The 15636-nt window shown below is 42.2% G+C and overlaps 1 protein-coding gene across 1 annotated transcript in view; it reads left to right on the top strand.

Annotated features, from left to right (window-relative positions):
* Positions 1–15636, top strand: part of LOC126402854 (latent-transforming growth factor beta-binding protein 2) — a 74532-nt gene that overhangs the window by 20481 nt on the left and 38415 nt on the right. The window contains exons 4-5 of the mRNA XM_050065176.1: positions 2014–2255; positions 8111–8341. Coding sequence (XP_049921133.1) covers positions 2014–2255; positions 8111–8341 — 473 coding nt within the window. The remainder of the gene's footprint in view (positions 1–2013; positions 2256–8110; positions 8342–15636) is intronic.

The following is a 15636-nucleotide window of genomic DNA, read 5'->3' as shown; positions in this document are numbered from 1 at the left end:
TGATATAAAAATTAATATAAAATACAGGCACATAGAAGGACATGAAATGATGGCAAATCTGGATAGCCCTGATTGACCTGAAAAAAAACAAGATATAGCATGTGTATGTAGCCTTTATAATGACTGTGATATGAGCTTAAAAGTAAAGGCAGTAAAAATACCCCAAAAACGCCTAGGGCCCATAGGGTTAACCTGTTTTTCAAGTCGTGACCTTTTCTGTAATCCAAACAAAGATGGTCGATAGACATAATCATATTTTCTGCAGTTTTGTGGCTACCTGGACATGATATACTGTCACAATAATATTTTTTTAATCCCAATGGTTACAATAGTCCTTAAAAACTCTGTAAATGGCAGTTTAATCATGTTTAACATTTTAGTGTAGTATGTTAGTATGCTAACATTAGGCAATCACAATGAACACGGATTACAGAGAACCCAGTTGCCTAAAAAAAACTGGTATTACTGGTACATTTCTGCAAACCATGGACATGTTACATTTGTACATTATTATGTAGCACGTACTTTAAAACTTTGCCGGAATAAGACATCCACGTTTGGGGCACAATGCTGCCTGGAAAAACAGTGATAAATTGCTAAGAGAACACCCATGTGTAGGTGACCAAAGAGCCACTGGAAAAATAGCGAGAGGACCTTAAAAACTCTCACATTTGGGGGCACAGTCCCAGCTGGAAAAACAGCCACGGGTTGGTAAAAACACCCATGTTTGGTGCCTAAACAGCTGCAGGAAGCACAGTGAAGACTCACTGAAACCCAACTCTTTTTGTTGTTGGTCTTGAACAGTGGTCTGCAGCTTGGCAGGCATGTTGTGACGGTGTCACGCCATCCACCATTCCCTCCACCTCCTGATGACAAAGTCAGCTCATATACTGCGTCACTTTGGAAACGTTAATATAATACTTATGAAACTTACAAATCTAATTTACAAAAACCACTTGGTTATAGTCAGAAAAAGGTTGTGTTTTGGCTTAAAATACCCAGTTATGGGGGCATAATCCCCGCTAGAAAAACAGCTACAAGTTACTAAAAAACATCCACCTGTTGGGTGCTTTGGTTTTGTGGTTTGATGGTGTCAAATACTGGTCTGCAGAGGTCTCCAGCTTGGCAGGCGTCTTGCCTCGGTGACCTGCCATCCACCATTGCCTCCACCTCCAGATGACAAAGTCAGCCCATATACTATGAAGCATTGATATGATTCGTATGAGAAGTACAAATATATCTGTGGTTTGCAGAAACAAACAATGCCAACATTTTCCTCTGAACACCGGGATGCTCTAAAAACATTTCATCACAATTCATCCAATAATAGTTGTTGACACATTTCATGCCAGATTGGAGGTTTGGTTTATACTCTGTCAAACTCCTGGAGCAATATAAAGCTGATGTAATGAATTAAATATGAGTTGCCTGCTAGAACATAAGCATGTTGTTCAAATATGATAGTTCTGGTCCTCTAGAAACCAGTTTCTCAAAGCATTTCAGTTTTATCCGTCCACCTCTGCATTGTGTAACTCGCTAATAAAAAGCTTCTCTAAACGAACCAGCAGCTGTAACATGTGAGATCATAGGTGAAAAATAGACTTTCATCAGACTGCAGGGTGTCTCTGAGTGAGTATTCGTTATCAGTGCAGATTGATGTGTGTTGTTTGTTCTCCGAGCTGCTTTTCATCAGACTATTTAAGGACATTTTAAATCATTCTTTCAGAAACACAGTTTATCACACAGAGAAAATAACCGGCCCACATTCATACTCCCTCCATCTGAGAACATTCTTACCGTCATACCAGTCAGTTTATGTTGATGATGACTGTGTTGTTTTAAGAGCTGTGTGGTGAAGCCAAAGACGAACTGCCAAACTAACCAAACAAACAAAGTTACAAAGTAACTAATGTAACCGTATTTATACCAAATGCAGTAATATTTCAGTGTATACTTTGTATATTATGTGTGTTTCTGTGTATATAATATGTGTGTATTTATTGTTTGTAACAGTCTGAGGGAGGCCCAGGCGGTTCTGCTGAGGAAGACTTTGTCACGGGGAGGAAGAGGAGACAAGATGGCCGCCCTGCTGATGAAGCACATTGAGAAGGAGAGGAAGAAAGTCACTGTGACCTCCTCTTTCTCCTCCCCTAACGCCTCATCCTCTTCAACGTCATCATCCGCAGTAAAAACCAGCGTGAAGACCTTTTACACTCAGAAGGGCCAGTACACCATCCACGTCACCGCACCCTCAGGTCAGTTAATGCACACATCACACACACACACACAGTCTATCAGCTGCAGTAGATTAAAATCTCTTCATATTAAACAAGCCAAAGTGTTAGATATATAATAAAATGATGACCCAGTGATGGTGCGTCATGGAAAGTCAGAGGATTATTAAGTTATCACAATTCATCCTGAGGGGAAGACAATGTGTGTGTACCAGTTGTGTAATGTTTGCCTGGTGCTGCTGGAGGGATTCAGGATACGAGAGCAGACGTTATAATCAAGCTTTCTCATGTCTGGACATGTTAACATGAGCTTACAGTGTATTTAACACACATACCAAAACACATGGGTCATTATTTTGTGTAATAACTGGTGTGAAGCTGATAGGGAGGTACGGAGAGATAAAGTGTACAGCACAGTCAGGTCAAATCTGTCAGCCATACATTGTTGGAAAAACAGGCTCACTGTGATTTAATGGAGCTGGAATGCCAGTTTGTTACTGTGTGTTAGCTTCAGATAAGGTGAATGTTAATACAGTCTCATAGTGCAGGCCTGATCACTCTGATTAGACCCATAAACAGTTCCTGTGATTGTCCAGCTGTGGAGGGGACTGACTGGAGAACTGCTGCTTTACCATGAAACTGATGAAGGAAGGGATGAAAATTTAAGGTGGTTATTGATTGATCAGAAAAGGATCATTTCTGAGATGATGTCATGAAGTGTGGAGCAGGGGTTCACCTCTTAACACCAAGGAACCAATAGAGGACGATAAGGAAACACAGGAGAGGGCAGTAAAAAACAAACAGGTGAAAACAGCAAAGAAACACAGTACAGTGCAGTGAAAAGCTGGCAAAGAGTGTAGCAAAGAAACACAGTACAGTGCAGTATAGAAATGCAGTAATGTGCAATAAAGAAACAGTACAGTGCAGTAAAGAAATGCATTAGAGTGTAGTGAAGAAATGCAGTAGATTGCAGTAAAGAAACAGTAGAGTGCAGTAAAGGTACACAGTAGAGTGCAGTAAAGAAACAGTAGAGTGCAGTGAAGAAACACAGTACAGTGCAGTGAAAAGTTGGCAAAGAGTGCAGTAAAGAAAAGCAGTATAGTGTAGTGAAGAAACACAGAGTGCAGTAAAGGTACACAGTAGAGTGCAGTAAAGGAACAGTAGAGTGCAGTAAAGGTACACAGTAGAGTGCAGTAAAGAAATGCATTGGAGTGTAGTGAAGAAGCACAGTAGAGTGCAGTAAAGAAATGTATTAGAGTGTAATGAAGAAGCACAGTAGAGTGCAGTAAAGGAACACAGTAGAGTGCAGTAAAGAAATGTATTAGAGTGTAGTGAAGAAGCACAGTCAAGTGCAGTAAAGGAACACAGTAGAGTGCAGTAAAGAAACAGTAGAGTGCAGTAAAGAAATGTATTAGAGTGTAGTGAAGAAGCACAGTCAAGTGCAGTAAAGGAACACAATAGAGTGCAGTAAAGAAATGTATTAGAGTGTAGTGAAGAAGCACAGTAGAGTCCAGTAAAGGAACACAGTAGAGTGCAGTAAAGAAATGTATTAGAGTGTAGTGAAGAAGCACAGTCAAGTGCAGTAAAGGAACACAGTAGAGTGCAGTAAAGAAACAGTAGAGTGCAGTAAAGAAATGTATTAGAGTGTAGTGAAAATGTATTAGAGTGTAGTGAAGAAGCACAGTAGAGTGCAGTAAAGGGACACAGTAGAGTGCAGTAAAGAAATGTATTAGAGTGTAGTGAAGAAGCACAGTAAAGTGCAGTAAAGGAACACAGTAGAGTGCAGCAGTGTAGTGAAGAAACACAGTAGAGTGCAGCAAAAATAAAGAAAAAGACCTGAGTGAAGGATTAAGGAACAAACATGTCACCTGCAGGTGGAGTGTGTGATGGAGCTGCTGTAATAATGTGCTCAGTGTTTCTACTTTGTTCCACTGTTCATGTTTATAGTTTTTCTGCTTCATTGGTTCAGGCTTCACACTGTGTATGTGTGTGTGTGTGTGTGTGTGTGTGTGTGTGTGTGTGTGTGTGTGTGTGTGTGTAGTCTGCAGTCAGTCAGGACATGAGCTCATAGACAAACAGCAGCAGAAACAACCAGCCTCTATTCCACCTAAACACCACCACGGCCCTCTGCAGTGCTGGGGCCCCTGATGAGTCTGGGGGGTCCTACAGTAAAACAAGAACTGGTCCAGTCACACTGTTATATTATGTTAGGTTATGATTTGTTTCCATTCAGCCTCAGTTTGTGTCTCATGTGTAATGAGTACATCAGAAGGTTGTTTAACAACATTTATCACAATCGTTCAAGTTTGAGACAAAGACCGTAAAGCAGAGCACTGTGGAGGCATTTTCAATGTGGGACTTTCTGTTTAAGCAGCTGTCACGTCAATATTGATTTTGAACAAACTAGTTGGTATGTTAGGTTTTCGTGAAAAGAAAGTCAGTTTGCTGACACTCATCTCTGCACGTTGTAGTCTATTGTTGAGAGGTTCCATTTGTAACTTGGTCTGGTGATGTCAGGCTGTCATGACGCTCCACCTCAAACTGAATGTTTAACGTCAACCAAACCGACAGAAATCCAACCAAAATCTAAAGTTAAGGAAAACCAGTTCAGGTTTGAAATTCGGTCACTACCATGATATTCTGCAGCTGAAGGAAATAGACCCCACAACCCCTGTGTGTGTGTGTGTGTGAATAAGGTTATTGTTAGTGCAGAGCTGAGTGGACTTAAACAGCTCAGATCAGCTCGCAAACACAACGAAACAAATCCTCCGAAGAATCCCTCACACACTTTCACTCCCTGTTTCCACAGCTGTCAATCACTGTCATTGTTGCACAGGATTTAACCTCTGACTGGTCACGGTCACAAGATTTAAACACACACACACACACACATTTGTATGACTTTTCCATGAGTAATCAGCTCAACCTGCAGCTCCTCTCAGCTTTATGGTGAGTTTCAGCTCATTGTTTATCTGTTCAGCCACAACTTTACTTTTCTGGTTCACTCTCAGCACCGTCATAGTGTTGTTTTCAGAGAAGACGCTGTAAAAAGACACTGAACTTCACCTGCTCAGCAGCAAACAGCAAACTGACACAGTTAAAGACTGTCAAGTTCAACATGATGAGGTTTTTATCAGCTGTTATGTTCAGTCCCAGCAGGATTTCACCGACTTTTTTTGGGATTGTTGTGGCCTAAAATGTCTAAATTCAGAGCAGCTTTTCTTAAAAAAAATATTTTTAGGTGTTTAGCAATGAAATAGTGATTGTAAAATTCACTAAAAGTTGAAGGCAACTTTCATCAAGGCATTTTTGTTGGTAAACGTGAGACATTTGTGTCACACATGCATCTTCACAACTACAAACAAGGAAGTGAGTTTGGTGACATCATGCGGACGAGGAGATGTGATGACTTGTTGACAAATTTGCAGAAAAGTTGCAGTGATTGGACAAAATACAAGTTTGCACAGAAATTTAGCATAGCGTTAGTTCAGGAAGGACACAATGTCAAGCTCAGCTCACACCCCAGCTATCTCAAGCAGCCCAATCAACTGATGGATCAGCTGACTGATGGAAGGGAGTCAGCTGATAGATCACACCATTCCTTTCTATGCAACCAATTGGCAAATCTCATTCAGGGCGTATTCCTGATGGCGTATTCCTTGTCATTAATGCTGCTCTGTTCTGTTCCGGGGGGTCTTTGCTGCTGCTCTGTCTGCCTTAGGCTTTCCATGTAGGCGCATGGAAGGGCAGGGAGTTGTGCTCTCTCTGCCTCAGGCTTTCCATGTTTGAAGGTGGAAGGACAGAGAAGTGTACCCTCTCTCTACCTTAGCCTTTCCACGTAGGCACGTGGAAGGGCAGAGAGGTGTGCTCTCTCTGCCTTAGGCTTTCTGCATTGGCCCGAGGAAAGGCAGAGAGGCCCCAGAACAGAGCCATACCACCAAATATAATACTGCAAATAGAAATAACATTTTCTTTAACTTAAGTGGTCCTGACTGAATTCACAGCTGCCAGATAAATTAGCGTTAATTGTTGCAATCGACACATCAGAAATTAACCCTGCGCTAAATCTCGCCCCTGCATGCAGACTGGCCAATCAAGACGTAGCATCAGGCTGGCTCAGACCAGGGTCCGACACCAACACAACTGTGCTCCATTGACTCTAATGCAGTTTTTTCAGATTTCCTTCATTTTCAGGCTGGTTTTGTGGATTTGGAGCTAAATGTTGTGTCTGGGGCACGTCGTGTATTAATGATACTCATTACCTGGAGAGGTTGGAAAAAGATGTACGTTTCTTCCCTGTTCCAAAACCAAAATCAGACCCTGAAAAGTGGGTTAGCTAGCTACTGAAGATATAGCCTACTGAATGTATACACATGCTGCTTTTGCTTTTAATGATTAGAACCGTGAACAAAGTCAGACCCTGCTGTACAGGAACCAGTGAAGGGAAGCAGGGAAACTTTGCTCATATTCAACCAGCTGTGGTTCAATATCAGCAAAGTTTCCCTTTATATTCATTGTCTTGTGTGGCGATCAGCAGTGATGTGGTGGTTCACTTTTGCACTGTGATCTGTAGCCTACAGTTGGGCTTTAGCTTCTAACTATCTTTGTCTTTTTAACCTGTTGTTGCTGCTGAGTCGGTTTGGCATCCTGGATATATCCTTCAAACACAGACTATAGACCCCTCTGTCTGCTTCTCTCTGGAATCACTCTTTCATTTTTCCAAAAATATGATAATATATCTTCAGGGAGTGCAGTTAGTTACAGTGTGGGCTCCATGCTTACTCTGGCAGCTTGCTGGAGCATCACAAAGGGGCGGGGCTTAGCAAAAGGTCAATTGCTGAAGGGGCTGACTGATGTCTTTTTTCCTTTCTTCAATAATAATGATTTTAACAAAGATAAAAACCATATAAAAAGGAACTTGTTCCTATATAAATCTGCTCACACTTTAATGGTGAGCCTCCAGTTTCTTTTACCAATGACTGCTGATGTCTTCTGTTTTTCTGTCTCTTCAGCTGTCACTCTGGTTCAACTGTTGTGCAGCACTTTATTCTCCATTCATGAACCAAAACTTTCATACTTAGTAACATTTTTTTTGTAATGATGACAACCTAAAAGCATCATAGACTTATTTTTTCTGCTGACAAAACCGTCACTTATTTAAAGTTAGTTTCAGAAGTTCTTCCAGCTCTGCAGTCAGGAGCTACTTTTAGCTTCAAAATGTTTGGTGAATGTCGTCCTCTGAAACCCAAACCAGGGTTGCATCATCAGCCTGACATCCTCTAATGTTCTGTTATGAAACTGTTCAGCAGCAGCAGCAGCAGCAGCAGCAGGAGAAGAAGAAGCTCTCTGCTCATACCAAGAAAAAGGCCAATAAAAAAAGAATTGAAGAAAGTGAAGGAGTGAAAGAGAGAGAGAGAAAGACTCCTTTACTAATACTCTGTCTCTCCCAGTGTGGACTGATGGACCAGATCCCTGCTAAACATTTTGTTTGGAGTGGAGCCCAGTCCTGCACACTGCTTTCAATTATCTCTCTACCTCCCTCTCTCCCGCTCTGTCTCACTTTCTGCTCAGACACACTGTTGCTCACTTGCTCACACACACTCAGGAGTGTTTGGGAAAAAAACAAGAGTGCGGAGCAAGAGGGGGAAGCGTCTGGTCGTTTTCTTCTTCCTTCCTTCCCTCCTTTCTTTCCTGCGACGCTCATTTTCACTCCGCCACAGAGAGAGGGAGGCGGGTGAGGGAGAGTTAGAGAGGTTTGGGGAGTTCGGACGATGCAACACGCTCAGAAACTCTGACTGCAACGCTCAACATGCTGCAGCCTCGGCTCTCCTTTTTTCTGTCCTCTGTCCTCATCGTCTTCGTCTCTTCTCTGCCAGCTGATGGACAGACAGTCTCAGGAGGGGCAGGAGGAGCAGGGGAAGGGGTGGAGAGGATCCAGGTGATGTTCACGCCCACCATCTGCAAGGTGCGCTGCAGCCAGGACAGATGTGTCAACTACTGCGAGCGAGGCAACGTGACCACGCTGTACAGCAGCAGTGAGGGTGGAGGAGGAGGTGTAGGAGGAGGAGGAAGGAGAGACAGCTCCCATGGACCGGGCTTCAGAGTCTGTAAGTTGAACTTTTTACCATCCACTCTCTCTGTCTGTGTAGCTGCGGTGTTTTCATGTGACTCTCAGGTGGTGTATCCAGGTAGTATTGTGATGGGGAGGTCGTGCACATGATTAAATCTGAAATCTATGAGTGTGACATAAAGCTGGAAGAGACAAACTCTCAGTTTTGTTCTATTAAATCATATTTGAAATAAACCCCTTTAAGATATCAGCTGATATTTAATGCAAACTCCAATATGTACAATATATCTATTAAAAATTAAAGAGCTGGAGAGTTTTAGACATAGTAGTTCTGTGCAGGAATGTGTAGAAGTTCATAGTATGAAGTAGGGGTGGGAATCACCAGAGGACCCATGATATGATATTATCATGATACTTAGGTCACAATACGATATTATTGCAATGCAATACATTGCAATATATCGCAATTTATTACCTGTTTTATCCAACTGCAAATTACTTCCCCAAAGGAAAACTTTGTCAACATCAGTTTTACCTCATAAGATAAAGTTTTCAGTCTGTTAATCGACTTTAATCATTTTAATCGCAGTGAAATATGATGCAAAGCAGACAGACTGACCAACACTGTCATAACACCTGTCAGAAATGCTGCATACACCTGACAAACTGAGCTGTGGGCAGATTTAACGCCCTCGGAGAGGACAGATTAAGCTCATGAGCGAAACACTTTACATGCAGGTATCCTGCTAGGATGTCCGCAGTGTTTGCTCTGGTGTGACTTTTGTGACTTTCATCAGATAATGTGCCGTTATAGTCACATATGAACTGACCTTGAAGTCAAGGCATCACAGGTTGACGCCACCCTTCCTGCTGCACTCAAAGATTCCTCAGCTTTATGCTTCACTTCTCTGTAGAGCTTGGGTAAGGCTGTATCGGTGGAAAAACGACGCAAGCCTTGGTTTTCAACAGTGCTGTAAGGATGCAGATCTTTGCAGATGAAGTAGGTGGTGGACTGTGTTATTTTCTTAGCTCTCTCAGAGTTTGATGCTAGTTTTGTTGTGCTAAGTGTGTCAAGTGTTGGTTGATTTTTCGGCGGAGCGAGTTTAGCGTTAGCTTGGCCAATAGCGGCTAAAACTATCTCTGGATAGTGGCATGTCTACAGCTGAGAGGTTGCTTATCTATTAGCTGAATCCTGCCTCAGAGACAGCACTTCTCTAACAGGCTTTCACATGTACAGACTCAAGTTGGGGCAGTGACAGACTATGTCCTACAACTACTAGAATGCACTGTGCTGCACCAGACCAATAAATGCTCCCACTGGTGGGTGACATAATGCAAACATGACTGTTTGAAACAATGGCGGATGGCTGGAAAGAAACAATCTTGATCTTTTACAGTTAAACAGTTAACTAAAATTTGTTCCTGTTAACATTTGATATGCAACCCTGTAACAGAATCTAGGTTTATATTTGATCAGTGCAGCCTAGTTTTACCGTTTGATTTACGTTTTCTGTTTCCATACTGTTTTTCGCTGAGCAGAAAACAGTATGGCACCCACTCCCTGTGCACAAACTGTCACTATTACAGATAAACATGGCGCTAAAATATGTTTCTAAAAACTTTTTATGTAGGCGATAGGCAGTGCAGTAACATAATATTGATATATAATTTGCTACTGGGCAATACGAAAATGTGTAAGTACAACCTGTAGCTCAAGCAATAGCCTGAGAGCCAGCGAAACTCCACTGGAAGATGTAAATTACGTCATCTGGCTGAGTTTTGCTGGGGGGCGAGGAGGGATATCTCGGCACTGGTTTGATGGTGGGAAGTTTACCACAGTTCATTCACACATACTACCCACACTGTTTTGATACAAAGCTAGTTGAAAGTCGGCGAAGTACCCTTTTAAGGAGAAAACGTAAGGTGTTTTGTGGTAAGCTGAAGACCACAGAAATCTCAATTTATGAGGTCACATGTGTAATGTGTGAAGCTGCTCCAGCTGCGATCATGTGACCTGCAGCTGTTTGATGGTTGGCCTGAGCTCAGCATCTGAAGCAGAGCCAGTGAATAGTTGAGTTGTCTGAACTGATCGCAGGTCAGATTTATTTCGACTCATCTTCTTTCATTTCTGTAAAAATCAGCTGGTGGAGACTTGAAACAGATAGGAGATCCATCCCGGTCAACATGTATTCAGCTCAAATTAAAATGAGTTGCACATTTTATAATTGTGCATAAAATAAACCTCCCAGGAGAAGCTGTAAACTGAAGAAAAGACCTCATCTCATTGTGTCCTCTTCTCCTTCTGCAGTGGGTTAATGGCACCGCCTGCAGATTTAGCTCCACCAGCTATTCTTCTCCATCAACTAAAACAGTGCATTCATTTGTGCTTTTCTTTGTCATTGATTTTCTGGTTACTTGGTGTAAAACTTTGTGCTGCATTTGAATGTGAAATTAGACTAAAGAGAAACAGAGAGGAGCAGGAGAGGGAGGAGGAACACTACTGACATATGGCTTTCATTTATCATTAACTTAACCCCCTTCTCACACACACACTCTGCAGCAGAGGACAGGGAGGAGGTGATGACATCATAGGGTCAGAAGGTCAATCCCCTGGTCCCCCGTCAGCCTCTTATTTTTCTTTCTGTGAATTAACTTTATTGGCACATCTTTACCTGCTGATGCATGTTGACACAACCTGTCCTCCATCTGCTGGGAAATCCCAAATCATTTCTGTTTTAATTCCACTGTGAAATCACTCCTGCGACTCACCATTTCTTCTTTGGCACTGTCTCTTCTTCTCCTCCTCTTTGTTACTTATTCTTTTCAACCATGACCTCCATTTCCCGTTTTCCTCTCTTTCATTCGCTAAATCCCTCTGTTTTTTTAGCAACCAATGGAGACCTTTCCAGCAGCATTTAGGCCACCAGACATGGGTGTTTTTTAGCAACCCATCGCTGCATTTCAAGCAGCTCTGTGCCACTGAACATAAATGTTTTTTACCGACCTGTAGCCACCTTTCCACTGGCTTTTGTGACGCAGAACGTGGATGATTTTTAGCGACCCCTAGCTGCGTTTCTAGCAGTGTTTTAGCCACCAAACATGGGTGTTTTTCAGCGACCTGCCGGAACCTTTCCAGTGGCATTTGTATCAGCGAATGTGGGTGTTTTCTGTGACCAGTGGCCACATAGTGTTAGTGTTTTTGGGCACCCATCTCCTCATTTGCAGCAGCATTTGTACAACTGAACATTGTTGTTTTTTAGCGACCAGTGGCCGTCTTTCCACCAACTTTTGAGCCACAAAATGTGGGTGTTTCTTTGTGACCGGAAGCATAGTGTTAGTGTTTTTGGGCATCCATCTCCTCATTTGCAGGGGATGTTTGTGCTACTAAACATGGGTGTTTTAAAGCGAACTGTGGCCATGTTTCCACTGGCTTTTGTGCCATCGAACGTGGATGATTTGCAGCTACCCGTTGCTGCATTTCCAGTGGCGTTTGTGCTGCTGATTTTGGGTGTTTTTTGGGTGACCAATGGTCACATTTTTAGCGGCATTTGTGCCACTGAAGGTGAGTGTTTGTTAGTGACCAGTGGCCGCCTTTCCAGCAGCATTTGCACTACTGAACATGGGTGTTTTTTAGCGACCTGTCACCTTTTGTCGAGTGGCTTATGTGTCACTGAACGTGGGGGTTTTTAAGCAAGCGATTGCTGTATTTCCAGCTGCATTTTACCACTGAATATGGGTGTTTTTTAGAAAGCTGTCAAGTTTCAAGCACCTTCTGTGCCACCAAATGTAAGTATTTATAAGCAATTTGTCGACTTATGTGGATGTTTTTTCTCCTGTCACAGAGTTTTCAGTGGATTTTGTGCCAGCGAACAAGGGTTTTGTTGTTTTGTTTTTAGCAACCCGATGCTGCAGAGCAAAGATATATACAGCCTGCTAGCATGACTGTAGCCTGGTTGTACTAACGATGTCTTCAATTAAAAAATTTCACCAACTCTGTGGCTCTGCTTTTTAGCTTCTTGTACCTTCTCAGAAGGGTTTCTGTAGGTTGAATTTTATACCTTTTAAAACCTGTTTAATACCAGTTTAATATCTGTTTCACAATCGTTCTGTCATTTTAGATGGAAAACCAGTCGGCCAGTATAGCATAGTTTGTCTGCACTCCCCAGCAGTGTGTAACTCTAATTTTTAATCATATAATTAGTTACATTAATGCAGTCTAGATCCCATTTAGCATTATTTGTTTATTTAACTTTTGCTAATGCTTCCTAGTTGCAGAAGTGAACAGTAGGTACAATGTTTAACTGAAACGGGCTCCTACAATCAACCGACACAACAACCCTACTGTTAGTTTAGATGTGTTGAACATCTCTTGACAAAAACATTTCATAACCAACATTACTGCTCAGAGCAGCCAAGAGAAAAGAAAGATGTTTGTTCATTACATTTAAGACTCTTTGATACCTTCTAAGGGCTGAACATATCCTGCTGGTTGTGGTTTTGCAGCTTTGCTTTTGTTTTCATCAAACTGGCTCTGATAAAATGTCAGATGTTGCAGTGTGAGCCATAGAGTTGTCAGATCAGAACAAATCATTCCACAGTTTGACGTGTTTCTTTCTGTGTATTCTTTCTTTCTTTTCATAAATGTTTATATAATTTCATCCCTTTAATCTCTCCTTGTTTATGCCTGAACACTCCTTTTTTCCATCCGTCTGTTTTTGTCTGTTTTGCCTCAGTTATCTCCAAAAAAACCTCCTACCAACTCTGTGTGTGTGTGTGTGTGTGTGTGTGTGTGTGTGTGTGTGTGTGTGTGTGTTGATGGAGTCCATCTGTGGGGCGATGTCCAGGATAATAATTAGGTCACAGTGTTTACACCAACACACACATGCAGAATCTCAGTGTGTGTTGAAAAACTTGTAGAGTAAACAAATATTTTGCACACAAGATGACACGCACACACACTTGGAAAAGGGTGTGGACATGAACTCACACACACACACACACACACACACACACACACACACATAGTTGGGCACATGCAAACACTTTAACAATAGCCAGCAGAGACAGATTCACACATATGATACCAGGAAGAGGAGCTCAGATCCTCCACTTAGTATAAAGCACCAATACTACAATTTTGAACTACTTAAAGGCTTACTTCAGTATTTTTCAACCTGGACCCAGTTTCTCCATGTTTTTGGGTCTAAGTGACTGATGGGAACAACATTTTTTGACATTGGATCAGTATTGAGATAGAGTGCTGCAGCCAGCAACCGCGAAAACAGGCTGCAGTGTAACCACTCGGGGTGTGTTTGCACCGTCGGTGTACGTCCACTAAAAGTGTTTTTGCCACTGACATGCTGAGATTGTTATTATGAGTGTCTGTAGGGATCATTTCCATAAAATGTCAGAGATAAACCTTTTTGTATAAGAGTGTGATCCTTTTTCTTTCTCCAGAAATCAGCACTGACATTGCCATTGCTAAACACACAGTAATTTAAGCGTGTATAGAGCCAGCATATTTTCACATCTAACTGGGTAAATTAAGCTTTTATTCCAATCAGACAAACCAAGACAGCTTTTGTGAGTGTTTAAGTGTTTCTGGTGACTTTGAATGCAGTGTGTTTTACAATTATAAAATTACTGTTTATTTAAATGGAGTCTGGTGTGGTTGGCGATGGCACTTTCGGGGCTGGTACTGTTCAAACAAAAAGGATCTAATGCTTTATCCAAACAGTGTTAGATTGTTTAGCCACTGGTGAAAATGTTGTGAGTATCCAAGGACCTGTAGTTCTTGAGGTTGTAAATCCCTGTGTGATAACACTATAGCACAACAGGCTAATGGTGCTGAGTAACGTTAGTGCTGCTATAAGGTCTTGAAACGTGTATTAGAGTAAATAAAACATGCTAGTCTATAACATCATGGCATTCATGGCTGTAGGGTACTGATATTATGCTAACTTCAATTAATCACATCTATAGTAAATGTAATGGTGTCTCTAATGTGGGTTTAAATACCGCACTTTGCAGAATTTACAGGCTGGAGGAAAGGAGTGTTTTCCCTCTCGTCATCTCCGCCCTCACCACGCCCCCTAACTATGACCAGACAACAACTGTATTTATTATCACTGTTAATCATAGCTGCAAATGAACTGTGCAACCATGCTAGCAGCTAGCGTTAGAGTTATCTCCACCCTCTCGTCCAATTATGGTCACATGTGGCTCGAAGAAACTAAGATAGTTGTGGCCAGGATGCCAAACTGAAGGTTTTAGAACAGGAGTCCAGAAACCAGTGGGTGACATCATAGTGGCTACGTCCATTATTTTATCCAGTCTATGGTGTGGATGTATCAAGAGACCTGGATACAGCGTTGTTGGAGGCTGCTCAGTGGCACATGAAGCCAAAAAGCTTGTGAAAAATGGGTCCAATATTTACTTCAGTGACTATGGGGCAAAGGAAACAGTCTTAATCTGCACTCGCGTTCACTTTTCTCATTGGAATGAATGGACTCAGGGCCGCAGCTAGTCACCTAAAGGGGCAGGGCAGTGGCGGAACCCACGTGACATAGATACAGGAGATAAATCTAAAGTGGGCCGTCTCCATTTATCAACTGTCTCTGGTTCCACTTTTGACCACTATGTAAAATTGGCTTCAAAGCCCAGTGCTCTTCCTTGGGGCTTGGAGGAAATGCAGTTTTGGCCTGTCTTTCAGCCCCAGAGGTAATAATCTGAGCCTGTCAGTGGCAAAAACAAACTCTTTTTGTAGAATTTACTGTGCAAACATACCATCGCAGTTTGTTTTGTTGCTGCCAGCTGCTGCCCTTTTGCTCAATACAGGACCAATTTCAAAAACTGTTGTTCCCACTAGACACAAAACCATGTGAACATACAGTCTAGGTAAAAAAAATACTGATGTGACCCTTTGAAATCAAACCTTTGCATCACCAAATGAATAATAATCACAGTATATCTACATGTATGTAGTATTTTTAACTGGTTGTTGAGCTGCTGATAGAGATCACAGCAAGAGAAGAACCCCGTGTCAAAGAGGCAGGCTTCCTTCCTGCCACGCAGACTTCTGGGTATTATCGGCTCATTAGTAGCAGCTTCAACAGTAGCTGAACTCTGGGTAACAATACACCAGCATCCTGTAGCACGCACTCAAACAGGAAGTAGGAAAGTGGCTGGCTGGCTCTACTGGCGCTCCCGTCCACTCTCACCTCCATCGCATCAGGGCAGCAGGCTTTGTTTTACATCCATACATCACCTGACCTCACCCAGTGGTCTCCTAGCAACAGAGAGGGGAGGAGCCACACCCACCACTTCTACCAG

Source organism: Epinephelus moara, chromosome 2 (genome assembly GCF_006386435.1).
Source record: "Epinephelus moara isolate mb chromosome 2, YSFRI_EMoa_1.0, whole genome shotgun sequence".
In the NCBI taxonomy this organism is placed as follows: domain Eukaryota; kingdom Metazoa; phylum Chordata; class Actinopteri; order Perciformes; family Serranidae; genus Epinephelus; species Epinephelus moara.
The sequence above is the reverse complement of the archived record's forward strand: the minus strand, read 5'-3'. Positions and strand labels throughout refer to the sequence as shown.